This window comes from Sturnira hondurensis, unplaced genomic scaffold, assembly GCF_014824575.4.
Source record: "Sturnira hondurensis isolate 20B ecotype Veracruz unplaced genomic scaffold, ASM1482457v3 Scaffold0001872, whole genome shotgun sequence".
NCBI lineage: Eukaryota > Metazoa > Chordata > Mammalia > Chiroptera > Phyllostomidae > Sturnira > Sturnira hondurensis.
This window is the reverse complement of record NW_028074503.1, coordinates 21722519-21734655: the sequence shown is the minus strand read 5'-3', so window position 1 is coordinate 21734655 and position 12137 is coordinate 21722519. Positions and strand designations below refer to the sequence as shown.

General features: G+C 52.6%; 1 protein-coding gene across 2 annotated transcripts in view; it reads left to right on the top strand.

Moving 5' to 3' along the window:
• Positions 1–12137, top strand: part of LOXHD1 (lipoxygenase homology PLAT domains 1) — a 135172-nt gene that overhangs the window by 102585 nt on the left and 20450 nt on the right. The window contains exons 30-37 of one of the 2 annotated variants that reach the window (XM_037033781.1): positions 770–979; positions 1104–1239; positions 2600–2808; positions 3713–3898; positions 6742–6869; positions 9081–9198; positions 10108–10282; positions 11779–11964. In XM_037033781.1, coding sequence (XP_036889676.1) covers positions 770–979; positions 1104–1239; positions 2600–2808; positions 3713–3898; positions 6742–6869; positions 9081–9198; positions 10108–10282; positions 11779–11964 — 1348 coding nt within the window. The remainder of the gene's footprint in view (positions 1–769; positions 980–1103; positions 1240–2599; positions 2809–3712; positions 3899–6741; positions 6870–9080; positions 9199–10107; positions 10283–11778; positions 11965–12137) is intronic. The other variant, XM_037033791.1, reaches the window with a different exon arrangement.

The window sequence follows — 12137 nt, the reverse complement described above, 5'->3', positions numbered from 1 at the left end:
CTCAGTAGAGTGATTTGGCGGATCTTTCAGGAGAAAAGTAGGTGTCACTCACGGTTACCTGCCCCTCCTCCTCCTGCCACAGTCAACTTGCGTTTTGACTGTACTTCACTCAAGGCCTGGAACTCCACATCTCACTGAACGGTGTTCAAAGAATCCAGTTACCTAACTGGGTAATGTCACCTTCCTGAAGCTATAGTCAGGGACACAGAGGGGGGCTTTATGTCGCCCTACACAAAACCCTCCTGAACCCACGTCCCAGGTGCTGTGCCCCCCACCCTCCTCAGCCTTGCCTCCACCAGAGACCACAGCCCAGAAGGCTGGCTCCTCCAGCTGCCTTTCAGTCCCCCTTGGAAATTTCACTCCTGCCCGTCATTCAGAAGGGTTCTGCCTCTCCCTCAGCTCTTGCCCTCCAGCCTCCAACCTGAGCTCATGCTGATACTCAACGTAACCAAGAATGTCCAGTTACCAGGACAGGGCACAGTACCCTCCTCTGTCCCACCCCACTCACACAGACAGACTCATCGGAGTCCGTCTTCCAAACACCCACAGGGAGTTTCCCAAGGGAACTGGGGTGCAAACAGGGCCATTGTACCGTGAGGCCTTGGCACAGCAAACACTCTGTGTTAGGGACTTGGGCCTGGAGGGCTCCCCAGCCTGGAAGGTCTGCGTAGCTCAACTGTTGACGGGTGGAAGGTACTGGATGGATGGGGTTGGAGTGGGAGGAGGTGGGGAGCATCCCCACTCAAGTCCCCATGTTCGGACTGCCCAGGCCGACACCTTCATCATCGAGGCCGCTGACCTGGGCGTCATCTACAAGATTAAGCTCCGCCATGACAACACTAAGTGGTGTGCAGACTGGTACGTGGAGAAGGTGGAGATTTGGAATGACACTAATGAGGATGAGTTCCTGTTTCTGTGCGGGCGCTGGCTGTCCCTGAAGAAGGAGGACGGGCGACTGGAGAGGCTATTTTATGAGAAGGTGCATGAAAGGCAGTGGAGGGGGGACTCAGCCATGGCCTGTCATCATCCTCACACCTGGGGGAGGGTCCCTGGGGCGGAAGGTGCGGAGGTATGACAGGCCTGGGTCATGCTCTTCCCGACAGGAGTACACTGGGGACCGGAGCAGCAACTGCAGCAGCCCCGCTGACTTCTGGGAGCTCGCCATGAGCTCCAAGATGGCCGGGGTCGACGTCGACACAGTGACGGGGGTCATGGCCAACTACGTTCAGGATGGCCTGGGTAAGCCAAACAGAGGGCTTGTCAGAGCAGGAACCAGTGCATGGCATGTGTTTAAGGCGTCTGTGGACAGGCCATGTATTGGCCCCACCATTACCCGACTTACTGCAAGGTCAAGCTCCACGTGACAGCACCAAGTGGTGCACAGGCTTAGTGAAGGTGGCCCCGCCAATGAAGGTGTCTAGTGTTCTATCTAATATCTTAAAATTTACACACAGTTTTCACACCTATTGCCTATTTCCATCCCCACAACAGCCCTGAGAAGGCAGGGATTAGCCTGGTATAACAACCAGATGCACTTTGCTCGGAGTCAGGCCATGGGAAGGGGCAGAAAACAGTGCAGGCAATGCCAGCCAGGAGGGTATAGTTTGGAAACTTTTCAAAGAGGTACAGAATGCATAACCTATAACCCATTATACCAGGGTGGCGTCTCCCAAGCTACTGAGGAAGATGGGCCAGAAGAAGGGTTTCCAAACTTGTATCAATTGGTTAACTGCAAGTGACAGAGACGTAAAAATAGTGACTTAAACAATTGAGGGATTTTTCTTTTCTCTCATATAGAAGCTCAAGGGTAGACAGTTGGTACTAATATAGCAACTCCAGTGAAGTCAGGGAGCTAGGTTCTTTCAACTTAATCACTTTGGAAAACTCACAAGTAGCTTACAGCCTAACAGTCACTCATGTTGCCAAGATGACTGCTGGAGCTCCAGCCATTACATTCACACCCCAAGCAGGATGAATGGAAGGATAAAGGGCAAAAAGGGCTCCTCCCTGTTGAGTCAGACCTTTTAGAAGCAATTTCCCCAGTGACAACTGCTTACCTATCATGACCACCCCCAGCTGCATGGAGAACAGACACTGGATGGGCAACTAGGACTCTGTGCCACATTACCTGAATGTGTTTTTTTTAATGCTGATTAGTCTGGTTTAGTGAATGGAAACAGACGCTTTCTGGGATTTTCATTTACCATGTTACATATATAATATTCTCTATTCTGCCCTAAATCCTCATTTTCTGTGAGACCTTGGTCTGGCCAACCTCACTTTTGCTGACAGCGAGCTTTTCAGGCATCCCCTAGACTTTCGGGGAGGCTCTTCTCACTTCACTTCCCATGGGTACACGAGGTGCAGTGAAGTTTTCATGTGGCAAGGACACTGTCTTTGATCTTCACTTGGGGGTGACCGACTCCCTCCTCCTTGGACAGTAGACACTCACCAGAGATAACTCGCCCTCCTAGAGCACTCCCTTGTCCTTTGTCTCGGAGGCAGGGAGACGAAGTCTCCAAGTCTCGTTTCCAAGTCTGTGGATCCCAACCTGGTCCACCTGGCCTGTTGTAAGGCTGGGCCCCCTGATCTCTTGCAGTCATTCCCTACTACGTGTCAGTCACCACTGGAAAGCACAAGGATGCAGCCACCAACAGCCGGGCCTTCATCATCCTCATTGGGGAGGACGATGAGGTCAGTAACCGCATCTGGCTGGACTACCCTGGAGACAAGAAGGGCTTCAGCTGTGGTTCCGTGGAGGAGTTCTACGTTGGAGGCTTGGATGTAGGCGTCATCAAGAAGATAGAGGTGCTGGTCCCTGGGGCCTTGGGGTGATGAGCACCCCCAGGGAAGGAAGGAGCTGACTTGTACATGGGGGGTGGGGGAGAGGGAGAGTGGAGGGTGGGCAGAGCAACTGACCTGACAGTGGGGAGCAGGGGAAGACCTCCTGGCCTCTGCCATCACCTTGGGTGAAGCACCCACCCCTCCACATCCCAGTTTCCCACCCACCCAAGGGGTGGGGATGCCTTGTGTGTTAGTTTTCTGTTGCTGTGTAGCCAGTGGCTGTAAACTTGGTAACTTAAGTGCACACAATTTCCCACACATTTTCCGGGGTCAGGAATCCAGGAGTGAGTTAGCTGGTTCCTCCTCCCAGTGGGCCACTGAGCTGAAATCAAGGTGCCACCAGGGCTGTGGTCTCCTCTGGGCTTGGGACCCTGTGCAAAGCTCGCTGGAATTTGGTGAAGCTATTTCCTTGTGGGTGGAGGTCTGAGGCCTCTACTTCCCAGAGGCTGCCCACACTTTCTGCCACGTGAGCCCCTCCAAGACATGGCAGTTTCCCCAAAGCCAGTAAGAGGTGATGTTTTCTGCTTCAAATCTCTCTGACTTCTTCCATTTCTGACGTCCAGACCCTCTTTTAAAAGGGCTTGCCTGATTAGGTCGGGCCCATCCAGAATAATCTTTTTATTAACTCGAAGTCTTCTGATCAGAGTCCTTAATTATGTGTGCAAACTCTTTTCCCCTCGTGGGAGGCACTTGGGTCAGTGAGGCAAGAGCACATTGGAAGGAGGCACTGAGGGGAGGAGGCTTCAGAACCTCCTGCAGGAGAGGGGGGCTTCTAAATGACCTGGGGAAGGGGATGCTGAGCAAGGCAGGGAGGGCTTCCTTCCCAGGCATGTCCGGATGCTCATGGCCCCAGTGTGTCCCCTCGCAGCTGGGCCATGACGGGGCCTCCCCTGAGAGCTGCTGGCTGGTGGAGGAGCTGAGTCTGGCTGTGCCGACCCAGGGCACCAAGTACACACTGCGCTGCAATTGCTGGCTCGCCAAGGACCGAGGAGATGGCTTCACCTCCCGGGTCTTCGACCTCCTGGATGCTACAGTGGTGAACATCGGGGTGAAGGTGTGGAGGGGTCTGTGTGTGTGCCTTGCATCGCTAGAGCAGTGTACACTGGGGTGGGCAGTAGTAGGCAGATAAATGTGAGGGAGGCAGGAAACTGGGCACTGGGGCACTGGTTGAAGCTGCAGCCCGGAATACCAGCCACATGTGCTTTGCTTGGAGCCAGGAGACTCAAGTCTCTTCTGGCCTGCCACTGCCTGATCTTGCGTAAGCCATTTGGCCTCTCTGGGCCTTGGTCCTCTCAGATAGCACATGGAGATGGTGTTTTCCATTCTGTTCCACATAAAATCTTAACTAATACAATTGTGAATGGTCCATGATGAGCTTTGCAAAGTAGCCACTCTACTTAGGTGCTCAGAGTCATTATTCTTCGAGTATGCTCCGTCAGTACCAGTAGGACAGTGATGGGGACAGACGGCATTCGGAATTCTGTGAGCCCCTGGGTCTCAGAGTGTAGTGAGAACGGTCTGCACAAGACCCTCCTTAAGTAGAAAGGCCGGAAGGTGGGAGCTCTGTGCTCCTATCCTGGCTCCACCTCCCACTGGCTAAATGACCTGGGGCGAGTTATGTAAACTCACAGGTCGGTGCTGGGCAGGAGGCAGATGTCTGGGTGCTGACGCCCAAGGAAACATCGCCCGTTGGCATCCCAGAGGCCTCTGGTTCATGTGACCCTACAGGCTTCTTTTCTCTCTAAAAAGCTGTGGGGTCAACAGAAGGTTTTAGTCCTCATCTCTGTTCCTGAATCCAAACCAATGGGGTTTAAGTTGGCAGCTGCCCCACAAAGGTAAAAAGGAGTCAGTCTGCCCCCGAGTGCTCCCTGTTATATTGTCTTTGGAGACAGAAAGAAGGGCTGAGGAATGAGGCTGTAAAAACCTTGACAGGCAGGAAGGTGGATGTCTGCCCCTCCCTCGCTTGAGGGCTAGAGAGTGGAACATTCTACAGTGCGAACAGCCTCCCTTCCTTCCCCAGACATCTCCACCTGTGGCCAGACGGTCTGCGTGGGTGAGCATGCAGTTCATCCAGGGACCTCTGTCCTGACTCAGTCCCAGCATGCATGTGGGTATGTGTGTGCCTGTGTGTACACCATCCACCAACGCTCCCCACCCCCAACTCAGTGCAGCTGTATCACCCCCTGAGCTCTTCAGTCCATGGAAATCCAGACCCACATCCCTGTTAGTCATATTACAAAATGCATGTTACATATTGTGGGTTGTCCTGACCGGTGTGGCTCAGTTCAGCATTGCTCTGCAAAGCAAAAGGCTGTGGGTTCGATTCCTAGTCAGGGCACATGCCTGGATTGCAGGTTAGGTCCCCAGCTGGGGCATGTGTGAGAGACAACTGGTCAAAGTTTCTCTCCCTGTCCTTCTCCTTCCTTTCCTCTCTCTAAAAATAAATAAATATATATATATTCTTAAAAAGCAAGAACACAGGTTTGTTACTTTACAAAGAACCACAGGGTTCTTTGGACTGGCCATCTCCCCGGGACATCTGATATCAGACTGCATTTACACAATTCCTATTTCTGTGTTTCTTTCCGGAAACACACCTGTGACATAAAAAGAGATGTGTCTGTGTGAAGGACAGAAACAGGGACACGAGAGCACAGGAGCCTGGAGGGAGCAGCCTTAAGGGGCCAGTCTCCTTGGGACCACGAAGCACTCCTTTTGACCATTCCACTTTTCACGCCCGTCTGGGTAAGAGCAGAGAGCACCAGGCTGCTGCCTTCCTTCTCACTGGCTCTGTGCCCACCACAGACGCTCTTGTTAGGTGGTCTGAGTGGATTTTTCTGGTAAAGCAAGACACTCTTCCTTCACTCCCTTGGCAAACCTGCTCTCTGGGCCAGGCCTGAAAATACTACTTCTAATGTTGCAGTATCACAGCAAAAATTGTAGCTGTTGCTTGACAAGCACCCAGTACCCAACAGGCATAGCATTGGTGGCATGATCATTGTGATGAGTCACGTGGGCTCTGAGTTCCAGAGCTTCGGGTTAGTGGGTACCAGGTACCTGCCCGGTGAGAATACTATGTGGCAGGCACGGGGGAAGGGAAGGGCCAGGCGTGGGCCAAGGAGACTGTAGCCTGGCATTTTCCTGGCCATGCGGGCAAGCCTCTCCCAAACCGTTGGGACCTAGTTACTAGTGGTGAGGGGGAATGGGGTAAGAAGGCAGGACCAGAGGACACTGCAGGTCATGGGCAAAGATGGCCCCTTCTGCCACGAGGCTGCCTCTCACAGGATGAACCAAGGCAGGGGCTTCAGCAAGGGTTCTGCGGAGAGCTCACTGCTGCCTCCCCGTCTGGTGGAAACAAAGAGAATATATCGTTTCTTTGGAGCGCCCTCAGGCAAAAGTGGCAAAATCCAGGGCCGCGGCTGCATCTTGAGGTCATACCGTGTGGCAGGCCCTGTATGTGTAGCTCTCACAACTCTGCGCACTGTTTATCCTCATTTCCCAGTGGACAACAGAGAGGCTGGCCAGGGTAGAGGGCCTGTTCAAGTTCAACGGCCAGCTGGTGGTGGATCTGGGGTTCAACTGCTAGCTGGTGGGGGTTCTGAATGGCTCTAAAAGCCACACTGTCCTACCCCCATGTGCTGCTGGAATGCATGGACTTAGGTTGGGGTTTAATTGGCAAAGGAACCAGTTGATACTGGGACAGCCATGTTTCTGCGGCACGCACGTTCTTCATCTGAAATGGAATTCCCTTTAGTGCTAAACTGGGCCCAGTGGGGGGACTCTTTTCAGAGCCACAGAGCTTGGAGAGAGTGTCGTCTGGCGCTGGTGTGAATAAGGAGAGTCGGTAGGGTTGGTGGGTGAGACCAGGGCTCGGGACCCCTGCCCGTCTCATGGCAGGAGCTCTACGAAATGACTGTGTGGACGGGCGACGTGGTCGGCGGTGGCACCGACTCTAACATCTTTATGACCCTCTATGGCATCAACGGAAGCACAGAGGAAGTGCAGCTGGACAAAAAGAAAGCCAGGTATACAGGGGCCATCTCTGCCCTTGCCCCTCCGCATATCCAGTTCTCCACTTTCTAACCTCACCCTGCTTTCAACCAGATCACTTCCCTCACACACCCCTCATACTCAGGGGCCTTCTAGCCTCCATACGTCTCTCTCTGATTCCCTCCTCCTGGAATGCCCCTCACCCACCTGTTGTGTTGCAAGACCTTTCTCTTTCAAGGTCCAGCTCAAACCTACCTCCTCCAGGAAGCCTTCCTTGATTATCTCACTCCATAGCCCACCAGTCCGTCCTTCCTTCCTTCCTTCCCTCCATCCCTCCCTCCCTTCCTCCCTCCCTAGAAGGTGTTCATTGCAAGGTCTGCAGATTAGTTGATAGTATTATGTCATTGTGAGTCTCCCGAGCCTCTGGCTCAGTGGGGCTAGCTGCTAAGCGGTCCAGGGTGTGCTCTGCTTGTCTACTCAGAGGAGCCTCTCTACTCAACCGCTGTAGAGGTGACATCCGAGCAATATGGCCTTTGGCCGTCGCCCATTCTCTTTCTATTCTGGTTCTCTCCTGTTCCCCACCTCATCAAAATGCCCCTACTCAGCATTAGCCTCTGGGACTGAGAATAGCCTGAGGCTAACCAGGGCCAAAGCCTTAGGCTGGGAGGACAACTAGTTTACCCAAGGGTTTAGGCATTGGGGGATACGACTCAAAGGCTGACCATTTCTCCAATGGCAGCCCCGCAGTGTGGGGGCCCCACTGCACGTCAGCTGATGTGCTCTGAGGGGTCTGGGCAGCAGAATGTGGCCAGTGAGTTGTGGAGGGGAAAAAGGCCGGTGAGAAGGGCTTTCTTTTTGGATGTCGTCCTTTCGCCCTGACGTGAGGGGTCCATCCAGGTGGAGGTGGGATTTAGTCTCCAAAGAAGAGCAAGGGAGCCAAGTAATCCACGCCTCCCACTTCTGGAAGACAAGCTTACTTCCCCCCTTTTCCTTCACCTGCCCCACCATAGGATGGAGTTACTTGGCTAAATTCAAAGGGTGAAAACTAAAGAGAAATACAAAGCCAAGAATTCTAAAGTTCCTTTGATCTGCAACATCATACACTTGGCAAGAACAAGGAATCAGATGAGTTGAAAGATGATTTGAGGGGGAATGTCCAGTATGTGATATGAACTTGACCAGGGACTTCCTGAGCACTGCCTTCAGTTTCCACATGAACAGAGGCACAGACTAGGCTTAAATTGGAGCAGAAAGGATTTAGGGCAGACTTTGGGGAGAATATTTTTACTTTGAATAATCATAAAATACACATGAGCAAGCTATCCAGGGAGGCTGGGATACACAGCTGTTCTGCCACTGTCTTTAGGACCAGGAGTCGTCAGCTCCCTGTGTGTCGCATTTGCAGTCCAGCTCCACCGGCTGTGGCCCCTGCTTTTAACAGTGTGTCTTGTGTTCAAGAAGGCATGACAATTGCCATGCAGTGTCATACCTTCAGTGCCACCTGCATTACCCCCAGGGGCATAGCAGCAGCAGCACCTGGAATCAGCCAGCAGTCATGCAACCCATCAGCACTGAAGGCTGCTTTGTATGCGCAGCACTGTAGGAAGGTTAGTAAGGGATAAAGAGCCCTGAGATGGTGCAGTCATTCCACAGAAAAGTAGTTGTAGCAACAAAAGCAATGTTGCTTTCTATGTACCTGCCACTCTAGGCACACTGCCTTTAATTGTGCAGATTGTGTATACGTGGAGAAATGTGAATGGCACCATCTAGAGTTGTGCAGTGTGCACCTGCCTCCCCCTATTCATGGCAGCCTGTAAAGCTTGGCAGGCATGAAAGTCCTTGTACATTTCAAGTTCATTTCACATCCATTTGGTCCTTGTGACAAAATGGGTTGAGGCTGCAGGGCTAATGCCATTCCTCACACCCACCCCACCCGACTGCAGAGGAGGAAACCAAGCCCTGGAGAGAAGCTGGGACTGCTTAGGTCGCTGGCAGAATGAGATGGAGAACCAGAACTGGCAGGTCTGGATTCAGGACTGTTTCCACCAGTCAGACTCATTTAACTGAAGTGTTTGGGGGAACACACCTGGGGTGCAAGCGACAGGCAGTTGGGGAGTCCATGAGAACTGAGAGAGGGGCTGAGGGAAAGCCTGTCTTCTCCTTACCCGGAACCCGGTCTGTGGCATGACTTGGGCCCCTCACCACGGCCAGCTCCCCTTTTCCATGCCCCTGTGCTCCACCTGCAGGTTTGAGAGGGAGCAGAATGACACCTTCCTCATGGAGATCCTGGACATCGCTCCATTCACCAAGATGCGGATCCGAATTGACGGCCAGGGCAGCCGGCCCGAGTGGTTCCTGGAGAGGGTAAATTGTCTGCACCCTCAGTCTCCCTTCCACCCACAGCCCACACCTTTCTCCTGCTCTTTCGGATTGTCAGTGGACCTTGATAAAGTGCAAATGTCACCTCAGAGGGTTGTTCCACAAACCCAGCCCATATAATCCAATAGGCCCCTTTGATGTGAATTAATCAGAGAGCATAGTTCTATTTATTTGCTTCCAGTCAAAACCAAATTAACTGCCCACGAAAGCAGCATGCACCATAGCAGGCAGAGACTTGGTGTAGGCTTCTTGGAGGACGTGAGCTGGGAGCAGGGAGAGAGAAGCGGCAACAGCTGGGACAGCAAAAGGCTCTATGGTGGGAACTTTAAGTGCAGCAGCAAGGAACTCTTGCTGTCCCTGTGATCACTCAGTTAGGTGGCTGCCTCTTTCTCCATCTTGGACCTCTACTTCCCCTGGAACCAGTCCTCTCATCCCCTGTCCATCAAAGGCCATCTGTCCTGAGTCCCCCTCAGGCCAGGAGCAGATTTCTCTTGAGCCAACAATATGGTGCCCATGCCAAGGCCAATCTGGCCAACTTCTCAGTACACTATTCCCAAGTGTCTATGCCTGACAGTGGTTTGGTTGGCCCATTTTCTGTCATTCACTCAGCACACATTTCTTGTGCACAATCTTGGACACATGTTTGGACAAACTGCCCATTTCCAAATCCCTGCACTAGAGCCATCATGGTGCAGGTTTCCGACCCTGTGCAGGGCACACGGGGCAGGGTCTTTGTGCTGGACAGGGCCCTTTCCACATGCCTGGGGTCTAAGTCAGAAGAACCCGTCTCGAGGGATTCTGGGCCCTTGGGGTTCAGCCAAAGGGGCTGCATTAGTGGGTGGGAGGCTGGTGGAGATGAGGGAGGGCATTCCCACACTGGGTCCTCTCACCCAGGTCCTCCTGAAAAACATGAACTCTGGAGACCTGACCATGTTCTACTATGGAGACTGGCTATCCCAGCGGCAGGGCAAGAAGACCCTGGTGTGTGAAATGTGTGCAGTCATCAATGGGGAGGAGATGATGGAGTGGACTTCCTACACCGTCTCAGTGAAGACCAGTGACATCCTGGGTGAGTCAGTGGGTCCCCCCAGCCCCTACTCCCTCCTCTCACTACTCTTATCCCTCCTCAAGTTCCAGCTCAGGCCCCAGGCTCCAGTCAGGACATTTTTTAGATAGCCTTCCAAAAGTTCGTCAATGCAAGTCCTTTCCACAGTGTATTACTTTCTGTCTGGACAGAAGTATTTCCTCCCAGTGACTGAGTTGGCTCCATTGCTCCTCCCCCAGAGAAGTGAGGGAGGACATTGTCGAGCAGGGTGGTCAGCAAATGGTCAGAAGTGAAGCTTGACTAACAGGTCCTCTGTCCTCCTGCTGCCCCCTAGTGCTGCGCCCCCTGGTGTCATGCATCTCAGATGCTGTGGGTCCCTTCCCACATCCCTGTACTTGACAACCGTCTTCTGCGAGCCCAGGGCTTTAGCATGGAAATATGACCCTGGGCCCTTGTGGGTCTGACACTGTCATGGAGCAAATGACAGGTGCTGAAAAACCCAGAGGAAGGCCAAAGGATCAGGGACAAGGGTCATGGAGAGCCAAAGTCTAGTCCAGAAAGACAGACAGAAGCCACTGAGGCAGAGGGGACCCCAGAGGAAGCCTTCCAAGCAAAAGCACTAGTGTATGCAAAGGCCATGCCGCCTACCTGCCTTCCCCTGTACCAGGCCTGCTCCCCAGGAGCTGCTGCGGGGAATCTGGCACACTCTTTGACACTAATCCTAAATGGCTACTTTCAGATTAACTTGTTGGCTGTAGTATGGCCAACAGAGAAGCGTTTAACCAAAGAAGCGAAGCTCTCATAGTAGGATTTCAGGCATAACTGATGGGAAGTACAACTGGTAAAGTTTGGTTTTGGCCCCTCCCTTCTTCCTTTTCTCCTCAAGATGGAGCCTTCACTCTTTTTGCTTAAAGTTCCAAGCATATACATGTTTTCAGGCCCCTCAATCCCCTTGTGGTGTACCCTCAAAAATAATTGGTAAGTTTACTGATGACCTCAGGGTACACATCAAAAAAGCTTCACAGGGTCACCACTTCCAGAAGCATTTTCTTTTTAATTGGGGTCAATACCTCTATTTGGCTTGAGCAAATGATATGAACTTTAGTGTAGTATGTCAAACAGAGGTAGATCCGGGGAACAAGAAACTTTCCTATTTCCTCCGAACTCACAGTGGGGAGGAGGGGACCTGTATTTCTAAACTGCAAAGCCAGTCTACATGGCATGCCTTGTAAGTATGGGCGTATGTTCCCAGAACTAGGTTAATTCTTGTACTAAGCCATTCACACTTGCTAACCAGGGCTCTACTTGGCCCACCAGCATGTACAAAGCATATAGCTAAATGAAGGATAGAGTAGGAGACCCGAGAGTTCCAGGCCTTTCCAACTGCACCCTGGCCTCGCTGACTCTGAACTTGCCTGTCTGCACACCTGGCTCCTCCAAGGATGCCAGGAGGCAGACCAGAGCAAGAAGGCTGTGTCGGAGGGGCCCATTCCCAGAGCCTTTGTCTTGTGCATTCCCAGGTGCAGGCACCGATGCCAACGTGTTCATCATCATCTTTGGGGAGAATGGGGACAGTGGGACCCTGGCCCTGAAGCAGTCAGCCAACTGGAACAAGTTTGAGCGAAACAACACAGACACATTCAACTTCTCTGACATGCTGAGCCTGGGTCACCTCTGCAAGCTGAGGGTCTGGCATGACAGCAAAGGTACCTCCCACTCAAGGTCAGGGTGGTGGGGATGGCAGGTCTCAGCTCTCCACCCAAACCCCTCCCTGTCTCCCTGGCTGCATGTTGATCCTTCCACCCCAGGGTGGCAGGCAACTAAAAAACATTGATTACTATCATTTTGATGTTTCTATCAGTTAAAAGAGCCTATGTTT